Raw genomic sequence first — 16,531 nt, 5'->3', positions numbered from 1 at the left:
ATGAGTTGTAAGATAAATGGACATGCATTTTGTATTCTGTTTCTTAGTAACAGTTGGGTCACATTGACCTACATTAGAAGAAAACTATTTGTGCTCAGAAGTCCAGTACTACATGAAACTAACCTTTCTTCCAAACATGGATGACTGATATGTATGGCATCCTGAATAAAAAAATGTAGGTTGAATTAAAGTACTCACTTTCTATTAAAATAAAATCCACAAGCCTACTTAATTAAATACAAAGAGTATACACTTTCTAGATAATATTATGATGTTTTATTTAATTTCCTGAAAACTTAATATTTCCTGAAATAACTTAATATATAATTTTTTTTTAATAGTAATAGATTTATAAGACTCAGCAGACATTAAACAAATAACTGTGTTGTCTTCTGCTGGAGTAACCCATAAAACATTTATTAAAAAGTCATTTGTCAGGAACCATTTGGGTTCAATATTAACGGATCACATTTGCTAAGCAAATAACACACATTGTCTTCTGATGGTTGAAAATGTGTTTTAATATTGATGTTTTTTTGAAAGTGCGCAGTAATTTTTAAAAACATTTGTAATTCTGAATATTACTTCATTAAACAGATAAATTACTCTGGCCATGAATTGTGTCTTCAGACTTAATGAGGTTGGTGTCAGAGTACGGGATGTAACACATGACCATGCCGTGGCCGATTGTGCAGTTATCTCAGACTGGCTGGCTGTAATGGAATGTGCTATTGGTGTCGGCCTTCATAATTCACATTCAAACTGATTCCCGCTTTGATTTAATTGTGTAAAAGTTCACGACTTGTGACTCATGTTACAAGCTGTCACAATGCTTCAATCTCATCTTCTTAGGAAGTGGACACATTTCACTTTCCTGTCTGACTGTATTCGGCCACTTAAATTTATTACTTAATGGTTTACACATTTGTTGTCCCTACAAAATTTATATTATTGATCAAAATGAAAATAAAAGTTTGGATTAATTTTACAATAGTTTTTCAGACATTTTTTTGTTCCCTTCCTGTCAGAGGATTAAAAAAAAAAAATCAATATTCATTATAAATAAAATGTTCACCTGACAAGAACATACGATGCAAATGGATTTTCTGGTTGTGTGTACTGTAAATTAAAAATTCTTTATTATTCTTTTTAGATTGGTTAATGACACCACTAGAGCACTTTGGTTTATTAATCATCTGCTAATGATAGATGTCAAACTTATGGTAATTTTCGAAAAGTCTTAGAGAAAGACCACTATCTTTTTTCATAAGCAGCAAGGGATCTTTTATGTGCACTTTCCCACAGACAGGATAGCACATACCATGCCCTTTGATATACCATTTGTGGGGCACTAGTTGGGGCAGGGGAAAAACCAAATCAAAGAATGGGTCTACTGAGGTGATTCGATCCTACAGTGCCAGCACCTCAAGATGTGTGCATTTGTTCATTTCCATTTCTACCGAGAATTGAACATTGAGGTTGATTCGGGAGACGTTTGAATTTTGTTTTTTATCTTTTGATAATGTCAGCCAGTTCATCACCGTTCTACACTGAATGTCATGGGTGACCTCATCAGACTCCTGATGAAATGTTATTACCCTACCCAGTAATCATTTCCAATTATCTGCTTCACTGCTTCACCGCAGCACTTACCCCGGCAGTTGTTTTTTGGTGCTTTATGAAAAGGAAAACTCGAGGTGATGCCTCAGTGTCTGTTGAGCGAGCGGTCCCGGTTTGTGTATGATCTGTTCTGTCCTCAGAGCACTGATAATTCTCCACGGGTCACCAGTTTCAATTATTTCTGCTCGCTGACTGCCTTCCAGCTGAGATGTTAATTATAATGTGTCCGAATGTCTCCACTGGATTTGTGGCGGAGAATTCAATGTGGGCTTCATAAGTGCCTGTTACTTTAAGAGAATATGGACTCTCCGAGATAAATTATTGGTTGCAGCGGAGATGTCTAAATATGTGCTTGATGATGTGCGGTCAATGGAAACACGTTTAATTCTATTTCGCCCCGACCTGTCATTTGCTGGTGGGACTAGTTGCTCTTCATTTTATTATTGGTTTTACGATGACATCACCACTTTTTTTTTCATCCGATCGTGAGAAAATATTAGTGTGTGTAATTTGACAACCTGATTGAATCAGAGTTTGTCATGCAGAACATGCTGTCTATGCACAGAGCATGATTAATGTTATCATCCCTGGTCCCTCCAATCGGCATATTGCTTTTGTGTTGCTGCAACAAATGATGAGAGTAGTTCGAAAGATGATTATTGCAGTTAGAATGTGAAGTACATGTTTTCCCACGTAATATTGCAGTTAGATGTGAAACCTGTATGTGAAGTACATGTTTTCCCCCATAATATTGCAGTTAGATGTGAACATTGTATATCAAAAGTTAGTTTGTTTTGCTTAATGACACCACTAGAGCACATATCAAACATTTAGTAATTTTGACATATAGTATTAGAGAGAAAACCCACTACATTTTTCCATTAGTAGTAAGAGATCTTTTATATGCACCGTCCCACAGACAAGATAGCACATACCATGGCTTTGATATACCAGTCGAGGTGCACTGGCTGGAACAAGAAATAGTCCAATGGGCCCACCAATAGGGATCGATACAAAACTGTCCCCCATTGTATATTAATACATGTTTTCAGCAATAATATTGCAGTTAGATGTTAACATTGTATGTGGAGTACATGTTTACCCCGTAATATTGCAGTTAGATGTGAACACTATATGTGAAGTACATGTTTTCCCTATAATATTGCAGTTAGATGTGAACATTGTATGTGAAGTACATGTTTTCCCTATAATATTGCAGTTAGATGTGAACACTGTATGTGAAGAACATGTTTTTCCCGTAATATTGCAGTTAGAAGTGAACACTGTATGTGAGTACATGTTTTCCCTATAATATTGCAGTTAGATGTGAACACTGTATGTGAAGTACATGTTTCCCCCATAATATTGCAGTTAGATATGAACTGTATGTGAAGTACATGTTTTCCCTATAATATTGCAGTTAGATGTGAACACTGTATGTGAAGAACATGTTTTCCCTATAATATTGCAGTTAGATGTGAACACTGTATGTGAAGAACATGTTTTCCCCCATAATATTGCAGTTAGATGTGAACACTGTATGTGAGTACATGTTTTCCCTATAATATTGCAGTTAGATGTGATCACTGTATGTGAAGTACATGTTTCCCCCGTAATATTGCAGTTAGATATGAACTGTATGTGAAGTACATGTTTTTCCCATAATATTGCAGTTAGATATGAACACTGTATGTGAAGTAGATGTTTCCCCCATAATATTGCAGTTAGATGTGAACACTGTATGGGAAGTACATGTTTTCCCCCATAATATTGCAGTTAGATGTGAACGCTGTATGTGAAGTAAATGTTTTCCCTGTAATATTGCAGTGAACGCTGTATGTGAAGAACATGTTTTCCCCTGTAATATTGCATATAGATGTGAACACTGTGTGTGAAGAACATGTTTTCCCCTGTAATATTGCAGTTAGATGTGAACACTGTATGTGAAGAACATGTTTCCCCGTAATGTTGCAGTTAGATGTGAACATTGTATGTGAAGAACATGTTTCCCCCTGTAATATTGCAGTTAGATGTGAACGATGTATGTGAAGTAAGTGTTTTCCCTGTAATATTGCAGTTAGATGTGAATGCTGTATGTGAAAAACATGTTTTCCCCTGTAATATTGCAGTTAGATGTGAACACTGTATGTGAAGAACATGTTTTCCCCTGTAATATTGCAGTTAGATGTGAACACTGTATGTGAAGTACATGTTTTCCTCGTAATATTGCAGTTAGATGTGAACGCTGTATGTGAAGAACATGTTTTCCCCGTAATATTGCAGTTAGATGTGAACGCTGTATGTGAAGAACATGTTTTCCTCTTAATATTGCAGTTAGATGTGAACACTGTATGTGAAGTACATGTTTCCCCCATAATATTGCAGTTAGATGTGAACACTGTATGTGAAGTACATGTTTTCCTCGTAATATTGCAGTTAGATGTGAACGCTGTATGTGAAGAACATGTTTTCCCCGTAATATTGCAGTTAGATGTGAACGCTGTATGTGAAGAACATGTTTTCCTCTTAATATTGCAGTTAGATGTGAACACTATGTGAAGTACATGTTTTCCTACATAATATTGCAGTTAGATGTGAACTATGTGAAATACACATTTTGCCCGTAATATTGTAGTTAGATGTGAACTGTATGTGAAGTACACATTTCCCCCGTAATATTGCAGTTAGATGTGAACTGTATGTCAAGTACATGTTTTTCCCAGTAATATTGTTGAGTTCAGGTTTAATGGTAATCCTCACTCAAGAGCTCTTCAGATTATATCCAATAATTTGATAGTTCTATCTCCCAGCAATATAATTATGTTTTGTCCTATTCAGCAGACTTTGTGTTCAACATACTTCTCTAGTTGTGTTTCTTTTTAAAACCCACATAGTATATTTGATAAATTATAGTACATATAATAATGTTATTTATCACAAGCATTTATCCATCCATCCATCATCATCCATCCATCCATCCATGCATCCATCCATCCATCCATCATCATCGTCCATTCATCCATCCATCCATCCATCAATTCATCCATCCATCCATCCATCCATCTATCCATTCATCCATCATCGTCCATCCATTTATCTAACCATCTGTCTGTTCATCAATTGTGTGTGTGCATGTCTGTCCATTTATCTCCATCTGTCCATCTCTATTTCTGGTCATTGTCCACTTGTTCATCTATCTATCCATTTGTTCATCGTCTATTCATCTAGCTATCTATTCATCCATCCATCCATCCATCCATCTATTCATTTAAACCATCCATAATTTTATCCTTCATCCATCTATCCGTCTATCCAATATTCATTCATTCATTCATTCATCCATTTGTTTCTGCATCCATCCACCTGAAGATGTATAGAGCACACCAAATATATTTTGTCAATCATCTATTTGTGACAGATGACACACAATGGTACATTACAAAATGGTATATAACAATAAATGTACAAACCATCTATAAACCAAAATACATGTACTTCATATATGAAAATAATGTGCACATGAACAAACTTAATAAATCAGGTTATTCCTCAACCTGTTTGAGTAATTTATTTATGAAGACAGTAATGGACATAGAAACAAAACAAAAACAAACAGACTCTGCCAGGTGATGGAAGAGCTAGGATTGTCTGTGTGGTGTTTCGGCATTCGTCAGTGGGTGACTTCATGTTGTGCACAGTTTAATTCTGTTAGAGGTTTGTGCAGCATGCGTGGCGGCCGTAGTGGTGGCGGCAGAGGAAGCGGCAGCGTGGTGAGGTTAAAAGTGCCGTTAGTACTTGTTTGATTTATTAAATAACAGCCCCACGATCTAATCAGCCAGGCCTGACTTGGCACTCAATAATTGTCACTTAGTGACACGCTCACCAGATGAAATTGGAGAATAGCACTTCATCAATTAGATATGCTGGCAGCACGTTACAGAGAATGCCGAAGCCATCCGTGGGTTAATCTTTTCATCAATACAAACTCATGCATTTTTGCTTTTCAGACATACTGTGAGAAGATTTTTATCCTTTTTTTGTTGTTTTTTAGACATCAAGTCTTTTGTGGAAGATTTTATGTATTAAGAAAGATAATGATTGACGCGAGTTTTAAGGATTTTTTAAGTGAATAAAACAAAGATAAAGTAATAAAATAGAATAACATGAAAAAATATAAAATAATAATAATAATAATAGTAAATATGTATCATTTTTAACTGAATGAAGCAAGTTTGCATTACATTTTAGGATGTATTTTAAAAGTAAGTCACTGTCAGTATATCATTTTACTATAACTCGAAGGAGGAAGTCAATTAAAGAATATGCACGGTTAGCAAAACTACCCATAATGCTTCTTTGAGCAGTATCTAAATTTCAAAATATTTATGGGTAGTAGGTTTGGACAAAACATAAATTGTTTTTGTTTTTAATTTTAATTTTAATTTTTATTACTATTATTAAAAAAAAATTAACCATTATATATTAATTTATGTCAGTGTATTGTTATTCTGACTCCTTGGGAGAAACATTTGAAATGTGGCACTATAGATGCTGTCAGTTTAATTTACCATAGTTTTAATGCTTGCATTTTGATTAGACTAAGGTTTAGGATTGGTAATGGTGAATGACTGTCAAATTAACTTGCCTGCAAGTATTGTCTCATGTTACATGTACATTCCAGAGAATCAATATAATGAGACGAGACCAACCGACAGTCTGCGGTATACAGTACTGTACCATTATCTAGTTTCCCCTTCTGCAGTTTACCATTAAGCCCATTCTCTGCAGTTTTACGTTACTGGGCTGCATTTCCTGGCAAACAGGATGAGTCCCAGTGTGTGGTGGTGTGAGGAAATGGTGAAATGAATTATTAATTTGCTCATCAAAGTGCAGGTCACATGATCTGCCCCTGTCAGGGCGGGCAGGCAGGCTTCCTGGTAGGAGATACACCAGAAGGAAACACTGGACAGGAGCTCAGCCCAGATGTCCTGCTGAGCCACATGTCCTGCTGAGCCATATGTCCTGATGTTCAGCCAAGCATGAAGAAAATGGATAATAATACATAAGTACTCATTGGAGACGGTTTATGTTACGAGTTGTTGCCCAAATGTATTTAATGAACCCTGAAAAAGTTAATTTCTTAATCTAATTTAACAGACAGATATTACTGAAAAAGACTGAACATTAGGTTAAAAGTGTGCAAGTTAATTACATCATAGACACAAATGGTGTTCTCATATTTATGATGTAATGCTTTTATGGTTACTTGGGTTATGACCTTGGAACAGCCAATCACAAGCCTGAGAAGTGATCTCCAACATATGTTGGAGATGAAATTGATCTATAACAGGCGATATCTTACAAGTTACATGGATATATATATGTTTTAATTAATCTACTATTGCATGTCAAACATGCTGTGCACACACCTCGGCTATCTGGGCTGGCTGTCTGGGATAGTGGGTTAAAGAGAGAGAGAGAGGGGGGGGGGGGGGGTGGAGGAAATATTTTAGTTAACGATGTACTCAACACATTTTATTTACAGTTATATGACATCAGACATGGTTATGGACCACACAGATATTAAGAGGAAACCCGTTGAGATTTGAAATATATTTTAACAATTCTGAAAATGTGCAGCCCAAGTTGTTGTTAAAACTTGCTCTGGGTGGGAGCCTGTACCGGGATGCGATCTCAATATCTACTAGCTTTTAAGTCTGATAGCTTAACTACTCCACTATAATGCTGGTGGTGAGTGCTCTACCACTGAGTTAACTGGTACACTCCATCTCACCCCAGCCTGGCAGACTGCTTGCTGGCTTCATACCACTGAAATACCAACGGATCTGTGGCTTACAGAAAATAAACATGTGAGGTCTTTCCCTGACATTTCACTGAACCTGTTTGTTGTGTTTTCTATATAGTGATAATGAAAGTGTTTTAAGTAATATAATAAAAACACACCCAAAAAAAAATGAGGAAGATTGGTGAGTTGTTTATTTTTCATTATGTGTTGTTTATTAGCCATGTTCAAATTCACATAGGTATTCGAATTAATTTTGTTCTGTAATTATCATATATTTGTTATTTTTGCATTGTAATAATTTTCTGTATTTTTTTATTGTTTTGTAAAGCAAAGTTAATGAATCATTTTGAGCTTTTGTGAATTGCATATTGAAAGTCAACATAATGGTGTTTTTTCTGCAGGTGTCTTTTCATCTAGCTGTCTGACTATCAGATCAAAACTTGGTTTGTATTTAGATTACATTCAGTATATATTAAAAACTATTTTATATCTTCATACATCATCATTGAGGTGCAATGGATCAAAATATCATTCACCTTCATTGGATCCATTTTTTTCACCATAACAACCAATGCCTCATTTCTGGTGCATCAAAGTCTGTGGTATGTATTGTTCAGTTTTTTTGGAAAGGACATATAAAAGGTTCCATGCTGCCTTTGTGGTAAGAGGTATGAGTAGCTAGCCTATTTGGTGCCTCACTCTAGACCCTGTGTTAGAAATACTGTTTGTTACACATCAACAAGCACCAGTTAGTGTAAAATGTGCTTCAGTGTCTAATCAAATATTCCTCATTTCATTTAGTATGGGCGAGATGTAGCCCAGTGGTAAAGAGCTCACCTGGTGTGTGATTGGTCTTCGATTGATCCCCTTTGATGGATCCATTAGGCAATAGCTCATTGCAGCTGGTGCTCCATAATTCCTACAGCAAACACTAATATGTACTACACAGTCTGTGGAATTCCATATGAAAGAACATTTGCTGGTAATCAACCCAAAAAGAGAAAGACAAAAAGCCTATGGAGTTGCAGCAGCAGGTTCCTCTCTCAATATCTGTGTGGTCCTCAACCATATGTCTGATGCCATATAACCATAAATACAAATGTGTTGAATACATCATTAAATAAAACATTTATAATATTTGTTTTCCATTTAGTATTTTACTAATCCTTTTCAGACGTCCATCATATCCTCTCTAGCATGTCTTAAACATTGCTGAAAGGTTTTCAGATTTTCTTTCAGGTGATGGGGTGGTATGTAGCCCAGTGATAAAGCACTCACGTGATGTGTGGTTGGTTTATGATCGATCCCCATCAGTGGGGTCCATTGGGCTATTTCTCACTCCATCCAATGCTACACACTTGGTATAACAAAGGCTGTTGTATATACCATCCTGTCTATGCATATAAAGGATCTCTTGCTGCTAATCGAAAAGAGTTGCTTATTTTGTGGCAGCAGCGGGTTTCCTCTCTCATTATCTGTGTGGTTCTTAACCATATATCTGACGCCATATAATTATAATTAAAATGTGTTGAGTGTGTTGTTAAATAAAACATTCCTTTCATTTCTTTTTGCAGGTGACAGGCTGCATGTTTTGAAGGAACACCTCGGCATTGTGCGCTGTCTGCACATTAACGAGGAACGCCTGGTCAGTGGAGGAGATCAGAAGAAGATCGTCGTCTGGGACTACAGGGTGAGGATGTCGGGACCCGTGTCACCCTTCGGGACTGCCTCAAAACTCTTCCGTGTCACCCTTCAGAGCCACCTCAAAACTCCCCTCCGTGTCACCTCTCGGGGCCCGCCTCAAAACTCCCCTCCGTGTCACTTCTCGGGGCCCACCTCAAAACTTCCCTCTGTGTCACCCCTCGGGACTGCCTCAAAACTCCCCTCTGTGTCACCTCTCAGGGCCCACCTCAAAACTCCCCTCTGTGTCACCTCTCGGGGCCCGCCTCAAAACTCCCCTCCGTGTCACTTCTCGGGGCCCACCTCAAAACTTCCCTCTGTGTCACCCCTCGGGACTGCCTCAAAACTCTCCTCTGTGTCACCTCTCAGGGCCCACCTCAAAACTCCCCTCTGTGTCACCCCTCGGGACTGCCGTAAAACTCCCCTCTGTGTCACCTCTCAGGGCCCACCTCAAAACTCCCCTCTATGTCGCCCCTTGGGACTGCCTCAAAACTCCCCTCCATGTCACTTCTCTGGGCGTGCCTCAAAACTCTCCTCCGTGTCACATCTCGAGGCCCACCTCAAAACTTTTCTCCGTGTCACCTCTCGGGGTCCACCTCAAAAATCTTCTCCATGTCATCCTTCAGGGGCCTAATTCACTAAACTCTCACAACTTTGCGATCTTGCAGTGCAATGCTAAAAGACTTGCAAAGGGGATACTTTGTGAATTAGGCCTCAGGGCCGCCTCAAAAATCCCCTCCATGTCACCCTTCGGGGCCGCCTCAAAACTCTCTTCTGTGTCACTCTTCAGGCCCATCTCAAAACTCCCCTCCATGTCATCTCTCAGGGTCTGCCTCAAAACTCCCTTCTGTGTCACCTATCGGGGCCCGCCTCAAACCTCCCCTCCATGTCACCTCTCGGGGCCCACCTCAAACCTCCCCTCCATGTCACCTCTTGGGGCCTGCTTCAAAACTCCCCTCTGTGTCACCTCTCACGGCCCGCCTCAAACCTCCCTTCCATGTCGCCTCTCGGGGCCCGCCTCAAAACTCCCCACCGTGTCACTTCTCGGGGCCCACCTCAAAACTTCCCTCCGTGTAACCCCTCAGGACTGCCTCAAAACTCCCCTCTGTGTCACCTCTTGGGGCCCACCTCAAAACTCCCCTCTGTGTCACCCCTCGGGACTGCGTTAAAACTCCCCTGTGTTTCACCTCTCGGCGCCCACCTCAAAACTCCCCTCTATGTCGCCCTTTGGGACTGCCTCAAAACTCCCCTCCATGTCACTTCTCTGGGCGTGCCTCAAAACTCCTCCGTGTCACCTCTCGCGGCCCACCTCAAAACTCTCCTCCGTGTCACCTTTCAAAACTCCCCTCCTTGTCACCTCTCGGGACATGCCTCAAAACTCCCCTCCGTGTCACCCTTCAAGGCCGCCTCAAAACTCTCTTCTGTGTCACGCTTCAGGCCCATTTCAAAACTCCCCTTCATGTCAACTCTCAGGGTCTGCCTCAAAACTCCCCTCTGTGTCACCTCTCGGGGCCCGCTTCAAACCTCCCCTCCATGTCACCTCTCGGGGCCCGCCTCAAACGTCCCCTCCATGTCACCTCTCGCGGCCCACCTCAAAACTCCCCTCCATGTCACCTTTCAAAACTCCCCTCCTTGTCACCTCTCAGGACCCACCTCAAAACTCCCCTCCATGTCACCTCTCGGGGGCCCCACCTCAAAACTCCCCTCCATGTCATCTCTTGGGGCCCACCTCAAAACTCTCCTCCATGTCAACTCTTGGGGCCTCTCACTCTGCTCACCTCCGCAAAACTCTCTCCTCCATGTCAACTCTTGGGGCCTGCCTCAAAACTCTGCTCCATGTCAACTCTTGGGGTCCGCTTCAAAACTCCCCTCCATGTCACCTCGCAAAACTCTCCTCCATGTCAACTCTTGGGGTCTGCCTCAAAACTCTGCTCCATGTCAACTCTTGGGGAACGCTTCAAAACTCCCCTCCATGTCACCGCTTGGGGTCGCCTCAAAACTCCCCACCATGTCACCTCTCTGGGGGGCCCACCTCAAAACTCCCCTCCATGTCATCTCTCAGGGCCCACCTCAAAACTCCCCTCCATGTCACCTCGCAAAACTCTCCTCCATGTCAACTCTTGGGGCCTGCCTCAAAACTCTGCTCCATGTCAACTCTTGGGGTCTGCTTCAAAACTCCCCTCCATGTCACCTCGCAAAACTCTCCTCCATGTCAAAACTATGTCGCTTGGGGGTGGGCGTGCCTCAAAACTCTCCTCCGTGTCACCCTCCATGTCACCTCTCGGGGTCCACCGCAAAACTCTCCTCCATGTCAACTCTTGGGGCCTCAGGGCCGCCTCAAAAATCCCCTCCATGTCACCCTTCGGGGCCGCCTCGCTTCAAAACTCCCCTCCATGTCACCTCTCGGGGCCCACCTCAAACCTCCCCTCCATGTCACCTCTTGGGGCCTGCTTCAAAACTCTCCTCCATGTCACCTCCCTTCCATGTCACCTCTCGGGGGGTGTCACTTCTCGGGGCCCACCTCAAAACTCCCCTCCATGTCACCTCTTGGGGCCCACCTCAAAACTCCCCTCGGGACCATGTCACCTCGCAAAACTCTCCTCCATGTCAACTCTTGGGGCCTGCCTCAAAACTCTGCTCCATGTCAACTCTTGGGGTCTCGGGGCCCGCTTCAAAACTCCCCTCCATGTCACCCTCGCAAAACCTTTCAAAACTCCCCTCCTTGTCACCTCTCAGGACCCACCTCAAAACTCCCCTCCATGTCACCTCTCGGGGGCCCCACCTCAAAACTCCCCTCCATGTCATCTCTTGGGGCCCACCTCAAAACTCCCCTCCATGTCACCTCGCAAAACTCTCCTCCATGTCAACTCTTGGGGTCCGCTTCAAAACTCCCCTCCATGTCACCTCGCAAAACTCTCCTCCATGTCAACTCTTGGGGTCTGCCTCAAAACTCTTGGGGAACGCTTCAAAACTCCCCTCCATGTCACCGCTTGGGGTCGCCTCAAAACTCCCCACCATGTCACCTCTCTGGGGGGCCCACCTCAAAACTCCCCTCCATGTCATCTCTCAGGGCCCACCTCAAAACTCCCCTCCATGTCACCTCGCAAAACTCTCCTCCATGTCAACTCTTGGGGCCTGCCTCAAAACTCTGCTCCATGTCAACTCTTGGGGTCCGCTTCAAAACTCCCCTCCATGTCACCTCGCAAAACTCTCCTCCATGTCACATGTCAACTCTTGGGGGTCATGCCTCAAAACTCTGCTCCATGTCAACTCTTGGGGAACGCTTCAAAACTCCCCTCCATGTCACCGCTTGGGGTCGCCTCAAAACTCCCCACCATGTCACCTCGCAAAACTCTCCTCCATGTCAACTCTTGGGGCCTGCCTCAAAACTCTGCTCCATGTCAACTCTTGGGGTCCGCTTCAAAACTCCCCTCCTTCAAAACTCCCCTCCATGTCACCGCTTCAAAACTCCCCTCCATGTCACCGCTTGGGGTCGCCTCAAAACTCCCCACCATGTCACCTCTCTGGGGGGCCCACCTCAAAACTCCCCTCCATGTCATCTCTCAGGGCCCACCTCAAAACTCCCCTCCATGTCACCTCGCAAAACTCTCCTCCATGTCAACTCTTGGGGCCTGCCTCAAAACTCTGCTCCATGTCAACTCTTGGGGTCTGCTTCAAAACTCCCCTCCATGTCACCTCGCAAAACTCTCCTCCATGTCACCGATTGGGGTCGCCTCAAAACTCCCCTCCATGTCACCTCTCACGGCCCACCTCAAAACTCCCCTCTGTGTCACCTTTCAAAACTCCCCTCCGTGTCACCTCTCGGGACCCACCTCAAAACTCCCCTCCATGTCACCTCTCGGGGGGGCCCACCTCAAAACTCCCCTCCATGTCATCTCTCAGGGCCCACCTCAAAACTCCCCTCCATGTCACCTCGCAAAACTCTCCTCCATGTCAACTCTTGGGGCCTGCCTCAAAACTCTGCTCCATGTCAACTCTTGGGGTCCGCTTCAAAACTCCCCTCCATGTCACCTCGCAAAACTCTCCTCCATGTCACCGATTGGGGTCGCCTCAAAACTCCCCTCCATGTCACCTCTCACGGCCCACCTCAAAACTCCCCTCTGTGTCACCTTTCAAAACTCCCCTCCGTGTCACCTCTGGGGTCTCCATGTCACCGCTTGGGGTCGCCTCAAAACTCCCCTCCATGTCACCGCTTGGGGTCGCCTCAAAACTCGCCTTTGTCGCTGTCAGCCACTTCATCTTCCCTGGGGAAAACCAACAGTTACATCCTTTTATTTCAAGAGGTCTTGTTGTGAATAAAGAGATAAAAGTTGAAATGTCATTCGGTGATGGATGAGATTTCACTTTTTTATGTTTAATAATGAGGTTAACATTTGTTTCTGTTTGTTACATGGCATTTAAAAGGAAAGGTACAATAATAATGGTTTGCACTGTGTAGTAGTATGGTAAATTGTTTGCTGACTGTTGTTACTTTTAATTATTCCAATCTTGATAAATATTTATTCACTAAAAAAGTATATCAGCACACTGCAGATTTATTTTTTGATGTTATTATAATTAAGTGACAAACTGGTCTAGAAAGATTGTTCATGATAAGTTATTTTAAATGGGGATCAAATTCTTCTTCTTTTTTTATTTCTTTTTCTTGTTTGTACTGCAACATAGTAATTATGAGCCAGTATCTTTGAACATGTCTTTTTCCTATTTGGTAAATCTCATGATTTATGATTATGTAGTTTGGCCATTTGTTTTGTTTTTTTGTGAACTGGAAGGCTGTACCGGTATATAATTGCATTAATTTTATAATTATGTCATAATATTGTATAAATATCTTCTGGGCATGCCAAGAGAATTTTCTATGCTGCACATACATAGGATATCAAATGAGCTTTCATCATATCAAGTTTACGACCCAGGTGAAATAAATTATTTATATGAAGTGGTAACAAGTTTAATATGCTATTTATTACCCAGGATTGATTATAATTTATAACCTGGCCAAAAAACTTAATAATTTTGTCTCCTTGAAATAAATTTGACTCAGCACCTTGATGCATTATTTCATTATTCATACAAAACTAAACATTGTGTATTTCAGAACTCATTATGGTCACTTTTGTTGTTACTGTTAACAAATCTGCAACTTTGTAAACAAAGCTATTCATTGAGAGTAAAGGTGTGTCTGCATTATTGTCATTTATAATTTTTATCAGTAGCCATTGCACAAAATTTGAATACTTTATAAGGAAATTAAATTAATATGTAAACTAAAATACATTATAAAGGAATATAACTTTCATCAGAAGTCTCAGAATCACTAAATATTGAAGATAGTATGTTAATACATGAATCTCAAGTTCTGTTCATTACTGGGTTGGGGTTTTCCTGGCTTTAAATTTGATGGATTATTAAGGGGCGGGACATAACCGAGTGGTGAAGCGCTCACCTGATGCATGGTTGGTCTGGGATCGATCCCCGTTGGTGGGTCCATTGGGCTATTTCTCACTCCAGCCAGTACACCATGACTGGTATATCAAAGGCCGTGGTATGTGTTATCCTGTCTGTGGGATGGTGCATATAAAAGATCCCTTGCTGTTAATTGAAAAGAGTGGCCCATGAAGTGACAACAACGGGTTTCCTCTCTCAATATCTGTGTGGTCCTTAACCATATGTCTGACGCCATATGACTGTAAATAAAATGTTTTGAGTGCATCGTTAAATAAAACATTTCTTTCTTTTTTTTGATGGATTATTGTAGATGTTACATCAGTGATCTCTGGTTTAAAATGGACTACTGTTTACTTACACATTAAGTTTGATGGATTATTACTGTAACTGTCTTGTAGATATTATATCAGTGATTTCTGGTTTAAAACAGACTACTGTTTACTTTCAGATTAACTTTACTGTAACTGTCTTGTAGATATTATATCAGTGATCTCTGTTTTAAAACAGACTATTGTTTACTTTCAGAAAGGTGAAGCTATGCATGTCCTGCACCGCCACCCAACACTGCTGCACCTTATGTGGGTAAGTGACACCAAACTGATCACTGCGTCACCAGAGAAACCAGGAACCATGACCATTCTCAGCTTCTGGTGAAGTCTTCTAGAAAATACTTGAGACCTGGAACTATAGTCATTCTATGTTTTTAATTAAAAGTCTTATAATATACTAGAAACCAAAAACCATGACCATTCTAATTTTCTGGTGAAATAATTTAGAAAATACTTGAAACCAGGAACCATTACTATTATAAGCTTCTGGTGAAGTCTTTTAGAAAATACACAAAACTATGAACCATGACCATTATAATCTTCTGGTGAAGTCTTTTAGAAAATACTTCAAACTGTGAATCATGATCTGTCTGATCTGATGAAGTACAAAATATGCAAAATATGTTGTTCAGAAAGTACTTGAAAACTGGGAATCATTTCCATTTTGGGTTTTGGGAAATAAAATTATTTTCTAGAAAACACATGGAAACCAAGAATTATTACTATGGTACTCTGAACTTCATGTGAACAAAACTATACAAGAAAACCAGGCACCATTTCCATTCTGAGCTTCTTGTAAAAAATGTTTTAGAAAATTAGGTGGAATTTAACACTATGCAAATTATGTACCAGTAATTCATAATGTATTCATTATTTATAGGGTTTCCCTGAATAGGTCATTATTGTATTTTTGCCAGTTTTTAGAAAATTATAGTAGTTTCTTTTCAAGTTTAATATATTGTAGACCAAAAAAAAAAGCAAACTAGTTATTTTAAATTCTAGTCAATTTTTATAACAATTAGCAATTTAACAATTAGACTGTTGGTATCATCATCATGTGGTGAGGGAGATACTGCATGAGGACTGCTAGTCTGAGTAGTCGATGTAAGACTGATGACTTGGTGCTGGAGTACTGACACACAACAGGCCTTTTGGAGCTAAATTTACAATGGTGGAATCAGCCCAGTGCTGTAGTGGGTTCACATCATGGTACCGGCTTCCACTTAGAACAGGGTTTAACGGCTCAGTGGATTTAAGGCCACTTTACTGACTTCTATCTCACTAAAACTAACCCACTGTTCTGGAAAGACAGGTGTGTGTCCAGAACAGTGTGTTTGAACCTTAATTATTGGCTATAACACAAAAATGAATTGAAGTGAATGAAAACTGGTAGAGAAGGAGAGGTAATAAATATAAATAATTATTATTGGCATTAAAATAATAGAGGACAGTAAACTTCATGGGGGTGGAGTGTGGGGGGGGGAGGAGGGGGTAGGGGAGGAGGGGGTAATGCCTTGTTCAGCTTTTTTTTTTCAACTTGGTTTTTCTGTCAGTTTAATACTTATTTATATACTTCCAGCTGTCATTCCTACCAGCTGTCATTCCTACCAGCTTCAGCAGCCTTGCA

At 41.0% G+C, this 16,531-nt stretch overlaps 1 protein-coding gene across 2 annotated transcripts in view; it reads left to right on the top strand.

Moving 5' to 3' along the window:
• Positions 1 to 16,531, top strand: part of LOC121371644 (F-box/WD repeat-containing protein 7-like) — a 70,596-nt gene that overhangs the window by 42,347 nt on the left and 11,718 nt on the right. Inside the window, exons 12-13 of one of the 2 annotated variants that reach the window (XM_041497682.1) lie at positions 9,001 to 9,116; positions 15,101 to 15,157. In XM_041497682.1, the coding sequence (XP_041353616.1) occupies positions 9,001 to 9,116; positions 15,101 to 15,157 (173 nt within the window). Of the gene's footprint in view, positions 1 to 9,000; positions 9,117 to 15,100; positions 15,574 to 16,531 lie in introns of those variants that run through there. The other variant, XM_041497683.1, reaches the window with a different exon arrangement.

The sequence above is a fragment of the Gigantopelta aegis genome, chromosome 4 (assembly GCF_016097555.1).
Source record: "Gigantopelta aegis isolate Gae_Host chromosome 4, Gae_host_genome, whole genome shotgun sequence".
Lineage (NCBI taxonomy): Eukaryota > Metazoa > Mollusca > Gastropoda > Neomphalida > Peltospiridae > Gigantopelta > Gigantopelta aegis.
This window is presented reverse-complemented; position numbering and strand designations above follow the sequence as displayed.